The sequence below is a fragment of the Gadus chalcogrammus genome, chromosome 1, assembly GCF_026213295.1.
Source record: "Gadus chalcogrammus isolate NIFS_2021 chromosome 1, NIFS_Gcha_1.0, whole genome shotgun sequence".
In the NCBI taxonomy this organism is placed as follows: Eukaryota; Metazoa; Chordata; class Actinopteri; order Gadiformes; family Gadidae; genus Gadus; species Gadus chalcogrammus.
This window is the reverse complement of record NC_079412.1, coordinates 22,451,878-22,469,725: the sequence shown is the minus strand read 5'-3', so window position 1 is coordinate 22,469,725 and position 17,848 is coordinate 22,451,878. Positions and strand designations below refer to the sequence as shown.

The window sequence follows — 17,848 nt, the reverse complement described above, 5'->3', positions numbered from 1 at the left end:
ACAGGGAAATAGAGGCAGCATCTGGACGCACTGGAAGAGTAGTAGGATCGTCTACGGCAGGCTTACTTTATTAGATGCATATATATGGGGCGGTATGGCTGTGGTTTAGGGTCACGTTTTGGGATTTGTTTTATGTTAGAGTTACGAGTTATGGTTTGGTTTTATGTTAAAAGTTAGGGTTTGGGGTTAGGTTTTCGTTTTATGTTAGAGTTATGAGTTAGGGTTTGAGGATAGGGTTTGGTTTTATGTTAGAGTTATGAGTTAGGGTTTGGGGTTAGGGTTTGGTTTTAAGGTTTGGTTTTATGATATGGGTACGAGTTAGGGTTTGTGGTTAGGTTTTAGGACCCTTAAAAAGACCCCAGGACCACCTCAGATACGGACCTCACCCAGGACGGAACCCACAGTGCCAGGACGGTTCCCGGGGCCTCAGACACAGGCCTCCTGCATCGGGATCCCCGAAAAATGACCCCTGAACCCAGACTCAAAAGCCTACTGCTAACCTAACAAACCCCTGAATGTTTAGCTCCTATGAGCTCCGGCCCTTCAGCTTGTCTCACACCAGTGGCCCTCAGCGTTTCCTTTACAATCAGGGGCATGCAGCAGACGCTTTTATCCAAAGCGACTTGCATCGGTTTGGATAAACACACACATTGACACACCGACGGCAGAGCCAACCACGCAAGGGTTGGTTAGGGTTAGGGTTAAGTGTCTTGCTCAGGGACACATCAACACTCAGCTAGGAGGTTGGCTGGGGATCGAACTAGCAACCTTTCGGTCACGAGACAACTGCTCTACCTCCTGAGCTAAGCCGACCCCAGAGCGGGAGGTTGAGCTGTGGTCCTCTGTGTGCCAGTCCCGGCTAGGCGGTGTCGGGAGCGGCAAGCAGAAGATCTTCACCTACGACGCCATGTACAACCGGAGCTCCTCCAACATGGAGGCCAGCCCCCGCCGGGAGGAGCTGGTATACCAGTCCACCGTCCGGTAAGCCGGGGGGGGGGGGGGGGGGGGGGGGGGGGCTTCATGAGGCTTCACCACATGAAGCCTCATGTGGTGAGGTTTTCATGTGCTCTAGTGTGACACGACTGATTATGATTACTATTGAATATAAAGTACGCAAGGATAAAACCACCAACCGCGAAATAAAAATGTAATGAAGACGAAGTGTTTCAATATTTAGATCCAACTAACTGTTTTCATGGCGATGTAACGACGATGTCCCCCGTGTTGTCACGGCAATGTCACGGCCATGTCCCCCCGCGTTGTCACGGCGACGTGCCCGCAGGCTGCCGGAGGTGCAGCTGGGAGACGACGGCGTGTACGAGTGCCATGTGGGCGTGTACGAGAAGGCGTCCCGCAGTGCCCTGGTGTTGGGCTCCAGCAGCGTGCTGCTCACCGTCATCGGTAGGAGAAAGACTAACGGGACTCCTGTCTATCTGTCAATTGATTAAAGGGGACCAGACCTATTATGCTTTTTCGACTTTTATGACCTATAAACGTTGTTATAATGATTGATAGTCATGTTTAACCATACACAAAAAACGATGTAGATTTCCGGGAAACTCTTCCTCTCATCTGGGCGCTTTCAGCCTTCTCTGTCAACGCTCGGTTTCGTCCTTCTCCGCCCCCTCGCCCCCCTCCTGCCAACCCAACTCCGCTGTGATTGGTTACCTTCCTTGAAGCGCACGCGCGGGCAGATTTGACCAGGCGCATGGGGGCGTGGCAGGAGTGCCTTTACGTAGATGATTTCCCGGAAATGTGAAACGTTGTCCCGAGTGTTTAGCGCTCTGCACATCTGTCAGCAAGGAATACGTCGAAATGCATGTACGTCATTATTTGACACTTTAGTATGGTTAAACATGACTATCAATCATTATAACAACGTTTATAGGTCATAAAAGTCGAAAAAGCATAATAGGTCCCCTTTAAGAATCATCCGATGGGCGCTGACATGTGACATGTCCGCACCCCACTGTAACGGGCACATTACATTGGGGTGCATTGGAGCACACTGTGACCCCTTTCCCCCCTCCCCCAACTCTAGGTCATCGTTGTTGTCTTTGTTATTGTTTTCATTGTCGTTGTTTTGTGTTGTAAATGGTGCAACTATTGTTGTCGTTTCATGTATTGTGTCTCTCTTGTTTATGAAAACGCACAGAAAAAGAAGAATTATAAATGGTAAAAACTAATAGGACTCCATGAATTAAGGGATATATGTGAATGGAGGAAGGTAAGAGATAGACCATCCTATGGAGTGGTGATGCTGATGCTGATGGGACTGGCACCGATGAGGCTCTGAAGTAGGCTGGTGGGGGATTAACCTCTTTGTATGTTGGAGGTGGGTGGGTGGAGTTGGGTTCGAACGAAGGTAGCGCCTGGAATACAAAGAGAAGAGAAGGAAGCAGGCGTACTTATACTGACGGGCGTCCTTCTGATGGGTTTACGAGGAGTTCATCCTGAATGCTTTGGAGATCACCTAGAGTTGTGAATATCTTAAAGGTGTATAGTCTCCTGGAGAGGTTTTGATGGGTTTTATCAGGTGCAGAGTGAATCTCTTCAAGGGAAAGTAGTCTTCGTGCCTAAACCATCACTATATTATGTGAATTGTATCTTGTATCTTGCATGACATATGGGGCCTGTGTCCTATATGAATGCATTGTCTTTATTTGTATTGTTATTTATTTTATGCAAAGCATTGGACACCAAGACAAATTTCCCTCCAAGGATAATAAAGTGTATCTTATCTTATATCTTCATGTGACACCCAGATAAATATAAAGAAAAATGCAAAGCTATTTGGTGGACACTTTTATCCATATACTCTTTAGTGGTGGGTGGTGCCAGTGGGAATCAAACCTCAAACCCTGGCAGTGTCAATGCCCTGCTCTCCCAGGGGAGCTACACAGGACCCCCTGTGTAGGCAGGCCTACCAATAAAAGTCGCCCTGTTTATTTGTTATAATTGCCAATTGTTGAGATGAAAGAGACCTAAAACAAAGTCCTGAATATTTACAGAGGCTTTAACAGCAAGGTTCAAGGGATCAAATGTTTATATTCTCATATGTGCAGCATAGTACGTTTTTGCATATTCGCCGTCCCGCACCCCATCATGCACCTGTGATTGAGGACGAGATGATGATGATGATGGCCATCATTCCCTTAATATTAGAAAAATAAAAAACGACGGATTAGGAAGGCTTAAAGCTGCAGTAATCTACCTTTTTTCACTTTGACAAATCGGCTTATAACTTCGAGGGAAAGGTGTCAGCGTGCCATGGCGTCCCATGCGCTGAGCCAACATGTTATTAAGTGTCTTCAACGGAGTCGACAAAATTCTATTTATCCTGTAGCCTAGTTTTATAACCATTGTATCAGATATTGTCAGGTCTCTTGCCTTCATCTTCAGCAATACAATTACAGTACAATTATAAAAAGAGAATAAATTGTACGTAATACTGCCCTCTACTGCTCAGAGAGAAAATAATGCACCTTTACTATGTTTCACGTATAAAATAAAATCTTGTGGATCACACCTTTACAAATGCCATGCTAGGGTTATAAACCTTTAAAGTTGGAAACTCTAAGTTCCCATAGTAGACACATGTATTTCTATGCATGCGTCTCTGGAGTGGTAACAATGACCTGTATTTCCTTCCTCCAGTGCCTCCCAGGTCCATCTGGGTGCTGGCAGCCAACACCCCGGCCCCCTTCAGTCGCTACGAGGCCCAGAACTTCACCCTAGTCTGCATCGTCTCGGGAGGAAAGCCAGCTCCTGTGGTGAGATGACCAATTTCTAATTTTTAAGCTCATGACTAATGATACAAAAATATGGATGCCTGAATTTCTTACGCGACATACAAATATATAAAAGTGTTTTCTTGCTGTAAGGCAGGTGGAATATACTTAATATAATATATATACCTAATTTTAATACATAATATCAGATATTCTCTTGAGAATGCTGAATAAATTCATGGATCTTCCTTATACTCGTCTCTTAAGGTTAATTTGTAGAGTCCGGTTTTCTGTGAATACCACCCAGGACCTCACTTGCCTGCCTCCACATTGCTCCTCTATCAGCGTTGACTCCAGATTAAACCGGAAGCTCTCCGTCCTCCCCTCCAGGTGTACTTCAAACGGGACGGGGAGCCCATTCAGGTGGTGGCCTCCACCTCCTCCACCTCCACCTCCTCCACCACCACCACCGCCTCCTCGCCGGCCAAGACCAAAGCCCAGGGCAGGAGGAAGCCCCAAGAACGAGGGGGCCCCACCATGCCCAGAACAGGGCCCATGGGCTCCAAGCAGCAGCTCCCGGGCCCCGACCTGGACGACACCAAGCTCCAGAGGCGCCTCCACCCTCTCCCGGAACGGAACCGGAAGCAGGCCAGCAGGCAGGGCCGGGACGGGCCCACCACCGCCGCGGAGGAACCGCAGCGCTCCGAGCCCAGGGCCGTAACCACCGCCGCCGTCGTCGTGACGACCACCGAGAGCATCCCGGAGACGGTGGTGAGCCGGGAGTTCCCGCGCTGGGTCCAGAGCAGCGACCCGCTGTACCACTTTGAGCAGCGGCGGCAGGCGGCGGCCGGCGGCACCATGGAGGTGCGGGCGCTGCTCACCTGGAGCCTCAACCCCCAGCTGGACAACGAGGCGCTGTTCAGCTGCGAGGTCAAGCACCCGGCGCTGTCCATGCCGATGCAGGCCGAGGTCACGCTGGGTGAGACGCCGGAACGCTGCAAAACCCCCCGCCCAACCCCGAAGGACAACCGTCGCCAACTGTCGCCAACTGTCGCTAACAGTCGCTAGCAATCGCTGATTGTCGCCAATTATCTGTAACAGTCGCTAGCATTCGCTAACTGTCTCGAAATGTTACTCACTGTCACTATTTGTCGTTAACTGTCGCTAACTGTCGCTATCTGTCACTTACTGTCGGTAACAATGGCTAACAATGGCTAACAATGGCTAACAATGGCTGACAATGGCTGAGAACAGTTAGCGAAGCTGTTAGTGAAGCAAAGGAACAGGTCAGTCAGTACGGAGCAGGTAGAGGGGCTGGGGGCATCTCGCTGTAGCATGCCTACAGGTGAGGCTGCGGATATTAGGCAACGACCCCAGTCTTGTTTATCAAACGATCGCCTGATCGGGTGAAGGATTCGTGGCTCAGCTAGACTCCCCGCTGTGCACAGATAACTTGGAAGGGAGAAACTATTTGGATCTCCCCCCATGAACATGATGGAAGAAATCAAATAATACATCACATACGGAGACATGTAGAGCCGCATAAAGGCGAACATGCATCCGATTCCAAAAGACTTCTCAGTTCTCATTTCAAAAGGCAGTTACATAAAACAGCCGTTCACGTCGTTTTAGATCAGACGACCAATCACGATCCAGGGCAATTCGAAGTAGATGCTGGACGCGAAAAAGACTAACCTCAAATGCTGCATCGGATTGCTGCGTTGAATGTGTGTTGAGGGTGACTCATGTTGTTCTGTCCTCCTGTTGGTTCCTCAGCGTCGCCCCGGGGCCCCAAGCTGGTCACGATCCCCAGCAGGGCCCAGGTGGGGGACACGGTTCGCATCGCGGTCCAGGGGTTCCAGCTGGGCTCTCCGGTGAGCTGAACATCTGGAGTGAACTCCGCCCAGTGCACACGCTTAAGAACACACGACACAGAGGTCTTCAGTGATCCGAGGTCCGGGCTGTTGTTGCTCTAACAACTGCTCCGCTCAAGATGACGGGAGAACGAGAATGGGCTTTATTTAACCATAATAAACGTATACACATAAAGTTACGCTGAAGTTAAGTTCAGATTAAGCTAAGGTGATACCAATAGGGGAATATCATGCTAATGTACAAAGTAAGTACTTTGTACCTTTTATTTATGCAAGTAATTAAAAGGAAAATAAATTCAACGTGGATTTAATAAGAGATATGGGAAAAATAGGGATCATCATTATTGTGTTAACATTTTCTTTTCAAATGCTAAATGGCTAAAATAAGCTAGCTAAGCTGTTGTGTGAAGGTCCTGAGAAGGGCCTGCCCTAACCTGTTCGGGGAGCCTTGTACAATATACCCTCGCATAGGGATCTAAACTAATTGCCTAAGATACATAATAACATGCAGACACGTTACTATTTTGCTTGAAATAATTATATTTGACATGGATATAACAACAGCTTCGAAGCTGTTATATTCAATTAACAACTCTACTTTTACGCATCGCTTTGTTTGCGAAACATATGTTTTAAAATACATCAAATCCCCTGTGGTTAAATACAAAACAACTCCAACACATTCTGATATTTAATAGGAATCTTCATCTCTGATGTCGTCTGCAGTCACTACCCCATACCGCCCCCACTGGTCTGACTGGTCATACCATACCGCCCTCTCTGGTCTGACTGGTCATACCCCATACCGCCCTCTCTGGTCTGACTGGTCATACCCCATACCGCCCTCACTGGTCTGACTGGTCATACCCCATACCGCCCTCACTGGTCTGACTGGTCATACCCCATACCGCCCTCACTGGTCTGACTGGTCATACCCCATACTGCCCTCACTGGTCTCCTTACTGGTCTCCTGACTGGTCTCCTGACTGGTCTCCTCACTAGTCTCCTCACTAGTCTCCTCCCTGGTCTCCTCCACTGGTCTCCTCACTGGTCTCCTGACTGGTCTCCTGACTGGTCTCCTCCCTAGTCACCTCACCAGTCTCCTCACTAGTCTCCTCACCAGTCTCCTCCCTGGTCTCTGGTCTCCTCCCTGGTCTCACTGGTCTCTCCACTGGTCCGCAGAACGAGGTGTTCCCTGAGCCGCTGTTCACCTGGACCCGGGTGGGCGGGACCCTGCTTGACGGGCGGCTGGAGCACCGCGGCCGCGAGCTGGTCCTGGACCGCATCCCCGCCGAGCTCAACGGCTCCATGTTCCGCTGCACGGCCCAGAACGCCCTGGGCTCCACCGACACGCACACCCGCCTCATCGTGTTCGGTGGGGGCGCTCTGTCAAGGGCAACTGTTGTTTTTAATTGTTTCTTTCGTTTGATTTTACTACTGCATTGCATTACGTTTGGATGCGTGTTGAGGGGGACTCGTGTTGTTCTGTTCTCCTGTCGGTTCCTCAGCGGGAACCAACAGGAGAACAGAACTACTTAAACTAAAACTTCTTAAAAAAAGCATCCACTAGCGACATCACAATTCTAACCGATGTTTTTGTTGTCTAACGGTTTGGGTCATTCGTTTGTTTTTATTACAGAAAACCCCAAATTGAAGAAAGGAAAAAAGCTTCTCATCGGTAAAAAAAAAGAAAGATATTACAAATGTTATTTTAAAACAATTTCCTGCACATTACCGCTCCGGGCACAATGTTGTGTTTTTTTAATTTAAAACCGCCTCCCCGTAATCATGAGTCATCATATTTTCCTGTTTTTCAGACACGAACGCAGGGCACGGCCACCGTTCTCCAGGCATGACCTCCATCTGCCTCCTGACCCTGCTACTGATGTTCACAGACCACCTCACGTGACCTTCAGGATGCACGTGTGTGTCAGTGCGTGTGTGCGTGCGTGCGTGCGTGAGTGAGTGAGTGTACTGTATGTCTGTGTGTGTGTGCATCTTCTGGCTGGAGGATCTCTACTGCTGCATGGACCCAGACCCCTTATGGTGGCTAACATAACCATATGTCCTCGCTGTTCCTTGGGGGCAGAGATGTGAGGATGTGAAGGAATGAACGGCCGTCGTCAGAGGCAGCGTCCTTCTGATACGGATGGAGGAGGCGCGCTGTAGGGGCTGGTTGACTGCAAATTCATGACATCTCCTTTCTCTTTCAATTATGAATCAACAGGGAACATGTAAAGATTTGATTCATTTGATGAATACAAACTCGGTTCTAGGCAGAGTAGTTGGAGCAGTTTTGAGATCGGTTGGCGTTTTGATTGGTGTGTAAAACAAAACAACGCTGCATTAATGTACAACATGAAAAAAATGTTGGTATGAGATACATTTACCCCTGAGCCTGTGAGCAGCAGCTGAGGAAAACTAGGATTACTAGTGTGCCTGCAACACAATATCCGGATTTATATTATTTTCATAATTTAAGTTTGCATCTCGGCTTTAAAGCAGAATCAGTTCTTTTTTAAACCCTGAACATTAAAAACAAATACAAATCCTAACTGTAACAACCAGAAATATCCTGGCAACCACAATATATCCTAGCAACCACTTAGCGACCAAAGCGTTTTGATTGGTCAAATGTTTGGAGGAAGGAAAGTAGGACTTTACGTAAAACATAAATAGCTCTGGTCTTTGACGCGACCAGATCTCCAGGAGAGAAGGTTCTCACACTCACAGTCTACAACTCGCAGGATTATTCATGTTTCCGTGCTCTCTCTGTAGTTTACATTCATGCTGAACCTTTACAACAAAAAATTAATAAATACTATCAAACTGTCTGTTGTCTTTCTGTAAGTGTTAAGTGTTGACACACACACACGGAAACGTCCAATCACAAACAAAACAAACACACACCTGCAAACTTTCACTCATAAACACACACGCACACATCCACTCATAAACACTTGTCTGCAAAAGTTCCCTCATAAACGCATACAAGTATGCAAACATTGACTCATTCACACAAACATCCACTCATAAACGCACACTAACATCCACTCATAAACACACGAACGCAATCATGTATTCATAAACACACACACACGGACAGGCAAACATCCGCCCATAAACCCACACCAGGAGTGCAGTGCGGCTGTCGATCTTTATTGTAAGTAGCAGTGGATTGATCACTTATTGTTGGGACACACAAATAAAACTTCGTCCTGCTAAACCTTCACATCTGACCAGAGTGGAAATTGTACTTCTCTATAGACAACGAAACAACTCGACCCCATGAAGTGGGCGACGCTTACACGAAGCCTACTAGTCCCTGTGTGCTCACCCCTCACTTGATACCGGGACACTCAAGTAAAACCTAAGTGTAAGAAATAAAAATAAAGTGACAAGTCCATGATTGTTAAAAGGAAACAAGGGGAGGGGGGCTGGGGGGGAGGGGGGTAGCATTGACCCCCCCCCCCCCTCCCCTTCCACAACATCAGTGCATAATATTGATCATCGCCGCTCAGACAGGAAGCGTTTCGTTAATACACAAAATATATATTTTTGAAGGCCATTAGTTACATCACACCAGTGTATTTTGTCTTAAATATTTCCCCCTTGGCGGGGGGATATGTACAAAGAGTTGTGTTGTGAGGGTTTAGCGTTATCTACATAGGATGATCTATACAGAGTGTACACAGGCCGTCATCAGCATCATATAAACATGGTTGTACAAGTTAAATTAATCTCAATCGATTCTGCCTTTTTTTTTTTCTTTTAGAATTACACAAACAAACAGTGCAGTTGAAGATATCATTCACCCTAGTCACGCTCGGCTTAACGAAGTCGAGTCTTAGGTTAGTTAAACTCACCAAACGTCTCTCTCTCTACACAGTAAAGCTTTTGGTTTTCACATTCCCCCCCCCCCCTACCCGTCTGCTGTTCCCTTATAGTGAGCAACACACCCTGCTCTCACACACACACACACACACACACACACACACACACACACACACACACACACACACACACACACACACACACACACACACACACACACACACACACACACACACACACACGTCCTACAAAAGTGTTAAGCCTTCAAGGAATAACAGAAGGCTGATACCTCTTAAACAGGTAAACAAGAGAAACAAACTACGTTGACGGTTCCCTCGTAGCTGGCGGCCTCTCCTGCAGTGTGAATAGTGTCAGCGCAATACACCTCCGGGTGGGCCTTTCTTAGCGTCACCATCACCGTCGCCACGGTCACCGCCAGCCTCCCGGTCCTCCGTCCTCCGTCCATCAGGGGTCGAGCAGCAGGCTGTCGTGGAGGTCGCTGGCGGGCAGCATGAGCTGCTGCTCGTAGTACAGGCTCTTGGCATAGTTCACCTCCTGGGAGATCTTCACCGCCAGGCTCTCGTTCTTGATGTGCACCTGGAGGAAGGGGACAGGACGGAGGTTTTTCCGAGTCCCAGAGCGCGATTGGCCGGATCGCTTGTCAATCAAGAGGAACGGACGAATGAGGCTCCACTTTGAGGAGGGAGCGATAGGTTGGAGGGAGTATAATAATTGGGGGGCCAGAGGGGACTTTGCGCTACACTTTAAAGGTAGGTATGTATAAGGGTGGGTGGCTATAACAACTCCCTACCATTCTTTGGCGTGTGACCCCATTTCGAGGCCTACAACATTTTGTGCATCGGCTTCCGCAACACATCGTTTTAACACAATCCGCAATGCCGGTAACATCAACGCCCCCGTGAACTCATGCGCCACACAGTTGGTGTTTGGTAGTTCAGTTCGCTCACGGCAGCGATTCCATCGGGCTGTTTCTACACACAGGGCCTTTACAAGACCTTCCAAATAGCTACACTTTTTGTATATCGAAGATATATCTAAAGTATTTCATCGATAAATATCCATCCCGTTGCAATACAAGGCGACTTGTATCGCTGAATAAGTGTGTTGAAGACTGTAATTCATTTGTACACATGCAGAGTGTTTTACTGTTCAATGCTCAAACAGTAAAACACCGTTTCTTAAGGCAGCCGTCTCCAGCGAGCCCACGGTCACATGCTCGGGGGTGAGAGGGAGGGTTTGGGGGTGCTTGGTTTTAGGGGGGGGACGGGGGGTCCTACCATGGGCCTCTGCTGGGAGGGTCCGGGGATGGCCACGCCGCTGCTGGTGCTGTCGGCCTTCTTGGTGAGCTGCACGTACACCTTGCCGTGGTCGCGCGACACCAGGCAGTGGTACAGGTCGTCGTACTTCACCTCCAGGAAGATGGCCTCGCGGTCCACGTAGTCGCCCGGCTTCAGGAAGTACACCACCTTGGAGGAGATCAGCACGCAGTAGGTGTCCATGGGCTCCACCGCCACGAAGCTAAGGGCGGAGGTGGAGGTGGTGGTGGTGGGGCGGAGACAAAACGCAGATTTCAGTTCAGAAATATTTTTTTTGAACTGATTTTGCTGTGGATTGTTGCCAGGGGAGATGGAACGCTATGGTTACTACTGGTAACGCTCCAATGTTAGGGGTGGGGTCGCGTGGAGGAGGAGGAGGAGGAGGAGGAGGAGGAGGAGGAGGAGGAGGAGGAGGAGGAGGAGGAGGAGGAGGAGGAGGAGCAGGAGGAGGAGGAGCAGGAGGATGAGGAGGAGAAGAAGGAGCGGGAGGGGAAGGAGGAGCAAGAGCAGGAGGAAGAGCAGGAGGAGGAGGAAGAGCAGGAGGAGTAGGAGCAGGAGGAGGAGGAGGAGGAGGAGGAGGAGCTGGACTCACAACTCCTGCAGGATGTTGTCGGTGAGGTGGAAGAGCTGCTCCTGGCCGTTGGCCTGCGTGGCCGAGTAGCGCGGCAGCAGGCCCTGGGGCCCCTTGCAGCAGCGGGGCTTCCTCACACGCTGCACGCCGAGCCTGGGGGCCACACAACAACCACAGAACTAAACACCCATACAGTCGGGAGACACACCAAATGCTTGCAGTCTTTCATTAAGACGGCCAAACAGAAATATAACACGCGTGTTACATTGTGGCAAGAGAGGCTTAGATGAAGTATGATGGTCTACTCTAGTGGATCATGAAGATGGAGGGAGTGATTAAACATGTTGACATGCCATATGATGCTCTACTCTAGTGGATCATGAAGATGGAGGGAGTGATCAAACATGTTTACATGCCATATGATGGTCTACTCTAGTGGATCATGAAGATGGAGGGTGTGATTAAACATGTTGACATGCCATATGATGCTCTACTCTAGTGGATCATGAAGATGGAGGGTGTGATTAAACATGTTGACATGCCATATGATGGTCTACTCTAGTGGATCATGAAGATGGAGGGTGTGATTAAACATGTTGACATGTCAACATGAGAAGCAGTGTATACTATTCCATTGCTGGACGGACCATCCATAGACCCTCTGTATGCATGAGTTATGTTTATTTGTGTTGTTGTACTTCTTGTTGTGCTCTATGGTTCTGTGTGTCCTCTCACGACTCTGTAAAGCGACCTTGAGTGTAAACATATTATTGTTATTATTATTATTTATTATGGCTATGAAGCAGGAGGAAGAGGACGCGTGGTTCTGAGGTAGGACCCCCCTCCTCCCGTGGTCCTCCGGGCCGTACCGGTGGTTGCTGAGGCTGGCCATGTCCCGGACCGTCTGCGCCGTCTCCGAGGCGAAGTCCAGCGCCCCGGCAACGGGCTTGGTCACCGTGCCGACCAGACCCTTCCCCAGGCCCGAGAAGAAGCCGCTCACCCCCCCCTCCGTCTTCACCCCCTCCACCGTGGACGTGATGATGCTGGTCATCCCCCCGATGATACCTGGGGGGGAGGGGGAGGGGGGGGGAGGGAGAGAGAGAGAGAGAGAGAGAGAGAGAGAGAGAGAGAGAGAGAGAGAGAGAGAGAGAGAGAGAGAGGGCAAGAGAGAGAGAGAGAGAGAGAGAGAGAGAGAACGAGAGAACGAGAGAACGAGAGAACGAGAGAACGAGAGAACGAGAGAGAGAGAGAGAGAGAGAGAGAGAGAGACAGAGACAGAGAGAGAGAGAGAGAGAGAGAGAGAGAGAGAGAGAGAGAGAAAGAAAGAGAGATAAAGAGAGAGAGCGAGACAGAGGGAGAAACAGAAGAGAGAGAGGGAGAGACAGAGACAGATAAAGAGAGCGAGAGCACGCACGTGAGAGAGAGAGAGAGAGACGAGACACAGAGAGAGAGAGTTCATAGAGTTCATAGTAGTATGTTAAGCATACAGTCAAGTACTATTATCAGTTATCAAGTAGTACTTATTGTTAATTATAGTAGTATCGTTTAAAGTAGCATAGTTTAAATTGTCGTATAGTTTACAAATGACAGTAGTTACAGTATGAAGTAATCTATTTGACGGTAAATAGACTTTTAGACTTGGATCAGCTCATTCTCTGTGTGTCCCCACACAGTATTTAAACTCTGTTTTAGGTTACAGATTCCACGATGGGGAGGACAGCTATTTCCGTCACTGGAATTATTAAATAACTTTAATCCCTGAGGGAGGAGGGGGGGGGGGATTAGGCGGTCTTCATCTCTCCTAAGTGCAGGGCCCTCACTGGCATTGTGTTTATTATTAAGAGTGATTAAACTGTGACCCGCGAACACTAGGCTTGGTATCCAATCGACTTATTCTCAATATTATTATTATCAATGAACCTGATGGCAGATAAAGCCAGCAGGCCCCTTACGCCTTTCACATAAGAGTGACGTAACCAGAGTGAATCGGCCTCTATACCCACAATGCACCTGGAGCTCTGTTAGATAGTCACACAAGCTGGGGGCTGGAGGGGGGTAGCTTAGTGGCTACGGTTCAGCCCCCCCACCCCCCCCCCCCAAGCCAAAAGGTTGTGGGTTTGATCCACAAACAATGGATGTGCATTCAGAGCGTGATAAGGTAGTGAACAATAAATAGAAAGAGATTTCACAGTGTGATGCTGGCATCTGCTGGGATCTAAAGTGAAGTCACCACGCGTTAGGCGAGACAAACAACATCAATAGCAGAGCTCTGTCCACTCACTGGCTGAGCAACTGTGTGACGCGTAGCTGGGCTGATGTGAGGGGGGGGGGGGGGTTAGTAAGATAGTAAGATTCTTGTTAACATTGAGAGGTTTCATTGCTAACTTTATTGGAATCCCCATCGATCAGCATTGACTACAGATAATTCCAAGTATTTTAATCTAAGAGCAAGTTGAAATGTTACTCATTGTGCTTTGTGTATGAGTTGGGGGGGGGGGGGGGGGGGTTGGGGGTGGGGGGGGGGGGGGAGGGGGGGGGTGGGGGGGGGGGGGGGGGGGGGGGGGGGTAGTATATTGTAGTAGCGAGGTTGTTCAACTCTGTGACAATATGTTCTGGATTCAAACCCCAATGTCCACATATCCATTGGCAAGACACCCTAACCTGCTCCTAAAGGCACACCTGAATTCACTGTCAAACTCATTCTTTAATGTAGTTAAATGAATCAAGAGTAACTGTACAGAGCATGAACCGATTGGATGGATGGATGAATATCTTTGGAGGTGAACTCTACCGTGAGCCAAGCCGTGGATGCCCGCCACCAGGTGTTCACCGCTGGTGGCGCCATGGTAACGGATGTACTCCCGCTCGCTCTGGTGGCGGTTGTCCATGGTCTTACCCAGGCCATCGGACAGGGTCCCAGCAAACTGAGAGAGAGAGAGAGAGAGAGAGAGAGAGAGAGAGAGAGAGAGAGAGAGAGAGAGAGAGAGAGAGAGAGAGAGAGAGAGAGAGAGAGAGAGAGAGAGAGAGAGAGAGAGAGAGAGAGAGAGAGAGAGAGGCAGAGAGAGAGAGAGAGAGGCAGAGAGAGAGAGAGAGAGGCAGAGAGAGAGAGAGACACAGACAGAGACAGAGACAGAGACAGAGACAGAGAGAGAGAGAGACAGTCAGACACAAAGAGAGAGAGACAGACAGACAGACAGACAGACAGACAGACAGACAGACAGACAGACACAGAGAGAGAGCGAGATAGAGAGAGACAGTCAGACAGACAGACAGAGAGGATAATTGGAACCATCCAAAGGGGTTTTACTTCAGATGGTTTGCTTGGTCAGACCAACGCCAGTCTCACAAATCAGACTTAAGATTCAAATCTAAAGTCTAAAATCCTCTTCTGAAAGCTTCATCCACTCGCGCAAATTGCTTTTTCCTCGGTACAATATCCCCGTGACATCCATCAAGCAAGCCATAACTCTGCCTCTTGAAGGCTGCTCCCCCCAGAAGTTCTGCTCTTACAAAGTAGGACTGCTGCTGGATCCCAGATCAAACCAATGCTCATCTGAATCCTAATCAATTAACAATCAATCAGTGCTCTATGTTCCACTAGTCCCTCTCATGTAGCTTCACAGCACACTTAAAGGGGGTAGGATGGTGTAGCGTAGAGGCTAGGGGGGGGGGGGGGGGTCGACGCACAGCCAAGCGTTACTGGGTTCGATCCCCACACCAGCTAACCTGACCTAGAACCTTCAGAAAGACCCCCCTTATGACCTTCATCTGAAATCCCTAAACAAACCCTGAGCTGCTCATTGGCTGCCCCTGGTTCTTCCTGATGGCACTGGGCCAATGGGCAGGGGGCTCACCTTGGCGGCGGAGTTGGAGACGCCGTGCGTGACGTTGCGGATCAGCCCGCCCACGTTGCCGTACTTGATGAGCTCCGACATGCCCTCCGTCACGTCGTTCAGCAGCCCCATGGGGTTCCCCAGGAAGTCCACTGAGCCCAGGATCTGGGCCGCCTGGCTGATCAGCTCCTGGGGGCGGGGTTAGAGGGATCATCTAATGAAGCGGTCTTCTATGTGGTCTTTGATGTCGTTGAGTGTGTACTAACCCCGGTTCTCTGTTCATGGTGCTTAGAGCTGGGTGGATTTTATGCTACACATACGGTGGTGTAGCTTCTATGTAGTCTTTGATGCCATTAAGTATGTATTCACCTCTGTTAATGGCACTTACGGTTAGGGTTTTGGGTTTGATATTACATATAAGGTGGTGTAGGCTTATACAGAAAAAGCTGTGGGTACACCCGGCAACCACGTGAGCACCAAGAGTGGAACGAGAAAGGTGGTGCAGAATGGACTGCACTGATGGACGTTTTGGACTCGACCAATCAGAGACAATGTTTTGGGCCCTCTGCAATTGAACTGGGAGGTGGACCAAGAGTCAGGGTGCAGAGACGTGCGATGTGTTCGGGTTACAGGTAGAGATGTGGGTAGAACACAGCGTCGGGAATCGCGTATTCTTGGAGGACGAACCGATACGTGACTTGTTACATGTTTGATGTGATTCGTTCATGTTTAGTTGTTTGTAGTTGTAGTGATTTTCCGCAGTGGGCCGACCTCTCTAAAGTGCTTGAGGATGTCGTTCAGGATGATGTCCTGGGTCTCGTAGGGGTGCACCCGGGTGAAGGGGTACATGTTGATCACCGCGTCCTCGAAGCGTACCAGCGGGATCCCCAGGGTGCCCTTCAGGGCCTGTCGGGGGGGGGGGGGGGGGGGGGGGGAGACGACACACACGCAGGGGGTGAATCAGAATCAAGTTATTATTCTTGTAGAGTAAAGTTCTTATGCTTGGTACCTCAACACACACATAGCAGGAGCAATACGATATAAAGTAAATAGATGTAAAAAAAATACATAAAACAAGAAAGAAAAATAAGTTAAAATAAGTAACAGAAAAGTAAAGTGATCAACTGATAGTGGTACCAGCCACGGTTGATTGTAGTGCATAATACAGTCTGTGGTATTATTCTCAGTGCAAAAATGTTGCACTGAGAAACCATCCCAGTGCGGCAAGACCTAAACCAGTTATTATTAAATCCCTTTATATGTTTTGTCAATGTTTCCCTCGTCGCGTAAGGCTACGGCTTGTTGCCACGGCAACGTGACGGCCGACAGCACAGTGGCCGAACCCTGACCTTTATGGGGGACCATGAGGGGAACCCAGGGGAGCACAGATGGCTTCACACATTCTACATCAGTGATTCAGTGAAGCTAGCCACACCACAAAATGCTGTCTTATCCCTGGTATTTCCTTATCTCAGCTCTTAAAAAACACTCCCATTACCAACAAATCACTACAACGTTACCATATTTAGATATTTTCTGGAAAATGTATTAAAAGCATTTCCAAATACAAAGCGACTATGTTGGAAGCATTATTGCTAGCATCATTTCGATCTGTTATTGAATCAGGGCACCTTAACTAAAACAAAAGGTCAGAGGAAGACCTTGGTTACCTTGAGGTCTGGTACTGCTCTGTCTGTCTGGTACTGCCCTGTCTGTCTGTCTGTCACTGCCCTGTCTGTCACTGCCCTGTCTGTCTCTGCCCTGTCTGTCTCTGCCCTGTCTGTCTCTGCCCTGTCTGTCTGTCTGTCTGTCTGTCTCTGCCCTGTCTGTCTGTCTGTCTGTCTGTCTGTCTGTCACTGCCCTGTCTGTCACTGCCCTGTCTGTCTGTCTGTCTGTCACTGCCCTGTCTGTCCGTCTGTCTGTCACTGCCCTGTCTGTCCGTCTGTCTGTCACTGCCCTGTCTGTCCGTCTGTCTGTCACTGCCCTGTCTGTCTGTCTGTCTGTCTGTCTGTCTGTCTGTCTGTCTGTCTGTCTGTCTGTCTGTCTGTCTGTCTGTCTGTCTGTCTGTCTGTCTGTCTGTCTGTCTGTCTGTCTGTCTGTCTGTCTGTCTGTCTGTCTGTCACTGCCCTGTCTGTCTGTCTGTCACTGCCCTGGCTGTCACTGCCCTGGCTGTCACTGCCCTGGCTGTCTGTCTGTCTGTCTGTCTGTCTGTCTGTCTGTCTGTCTGTCTGTCTGTCTGTCTGTCTGTCTGTCTGTCTGTCTGTCACTGCCCTGTCTGTCTGTCTGTCTGTCTGTCTGTCTGTCTGTCTGTCTGTCTGCCTGTCTGTCTGTCTGTCTGTCTGTCTGTCTGTCTGTCTGTCTGTCTGTGTCTGTCTGTCTCTGGGCTGAGGCAGAGCCTGGTTACCTTGAGGTCCGGGGGCAGCTTGTTGGAGGTGAAGACACTGAGTTTGACCTGAGGGAGGCTGATCTTCAGGTTCTCAAAGTAGTAGCGCTTGGGGTTGGACAGGTCCTCACTGGGCCTCTCGTACACGTTCTCGTCCAGCTTCTCCAGCTCTGATTCAGAACAGAGAGACACTCTGAGTTCAGATACCCACCCTGTGTTGACTAGTGCTGTTGAAGTCACTACTGTTCATACTGTTTCTCACAAAACGTTCGGATGGAGAAATTC

The 17,848-nt window shown here is 49.1% G+C and overlaps 2 protein-coding genes across 2 annotated transcripts in view; one reads left to right on the top strand and one right to left on the bottom strand.

The window, feature by feature from the left end:
* The window catches only part of igsf21b (immunoglobin superfamily, member 21b), an 11,472-nt gene extending 2,949 nt beyond the window's left edge, over positions 1-8,523 (top strand). Inside the window, exons 3-10 of the mRNA XM_056596371.1 lie at positions 854-981; positions 1,283-1,401; positions 3,658-3,773; positions 4,122-4,710; positions 5,508-5,605; positions 6,788-6,980; positions 7,245-7,283; positions 7,423-8,523. Of these exons, the coding sequence (XP_056452346.1) occupies positions 854-981; positions 1,283-1,401; positions 3,658-3,773; positions 4,122-4,710; positions 5,508-5,605; positions 6,788-6,980; positions 7,245-7,283; positions 7,423-7,514 (1,374 nt within the window). The 3' untranslated portion in view covers positions 7,515-8,523. The remainder of the gene's footprint in view (positions 1-853; positions 982-1,282; positions 1,402-3,657; positions 3,774-4,121; positions 4,711-5,507; positions 5,606-6,787; positions 6,981-7,244; positions 7,284-7,422) is intronic.
* A 561-nt stretch (positions 8,524-9,084) lies between these two features.
* The window catches only part of vps13d (vacuolar protein sorting 13 homolog D), a 57,390-nt gene continuing 48,626 nt past the window's right edge, over positions 9,085-17,848 (bottom strand). The window contains exons 63-70 of the mRNA XM_056593002.1: positions 17,585-17,733; positions 15,952-16,086; positions 15,202-15,369; positions 14,139-14,271; positions 12,217-12,412; positions 11,369-11,500; positions 10,738-10,978; positions 9,085-10,036 (exon numbers count right to left, since the gene is read on the bottom strand). Coding sequence (XP_056448977.1) covers positions 9,905-10,036; positions 10,738-10,978; positions 11,369-11,500; positions 12,217-12,412; positions 14,139-14,271; positions 15,202-15,369; positions 15,952-16,086; positions 17,585-17,733 — 1,286 coding nt within the window. The 3' untranslated portion in view covers positions 9,085-9,904. The remainder of the gene's footprint in view (positions 10,037-10,737; positions 10,979-11,368; positions 11,501-12,216; positions 12,413-14,138; positions 14,272-15,201; positions 15,370-15,951; positions 16,087-17,584; positions 17,734-17,848) is intronic.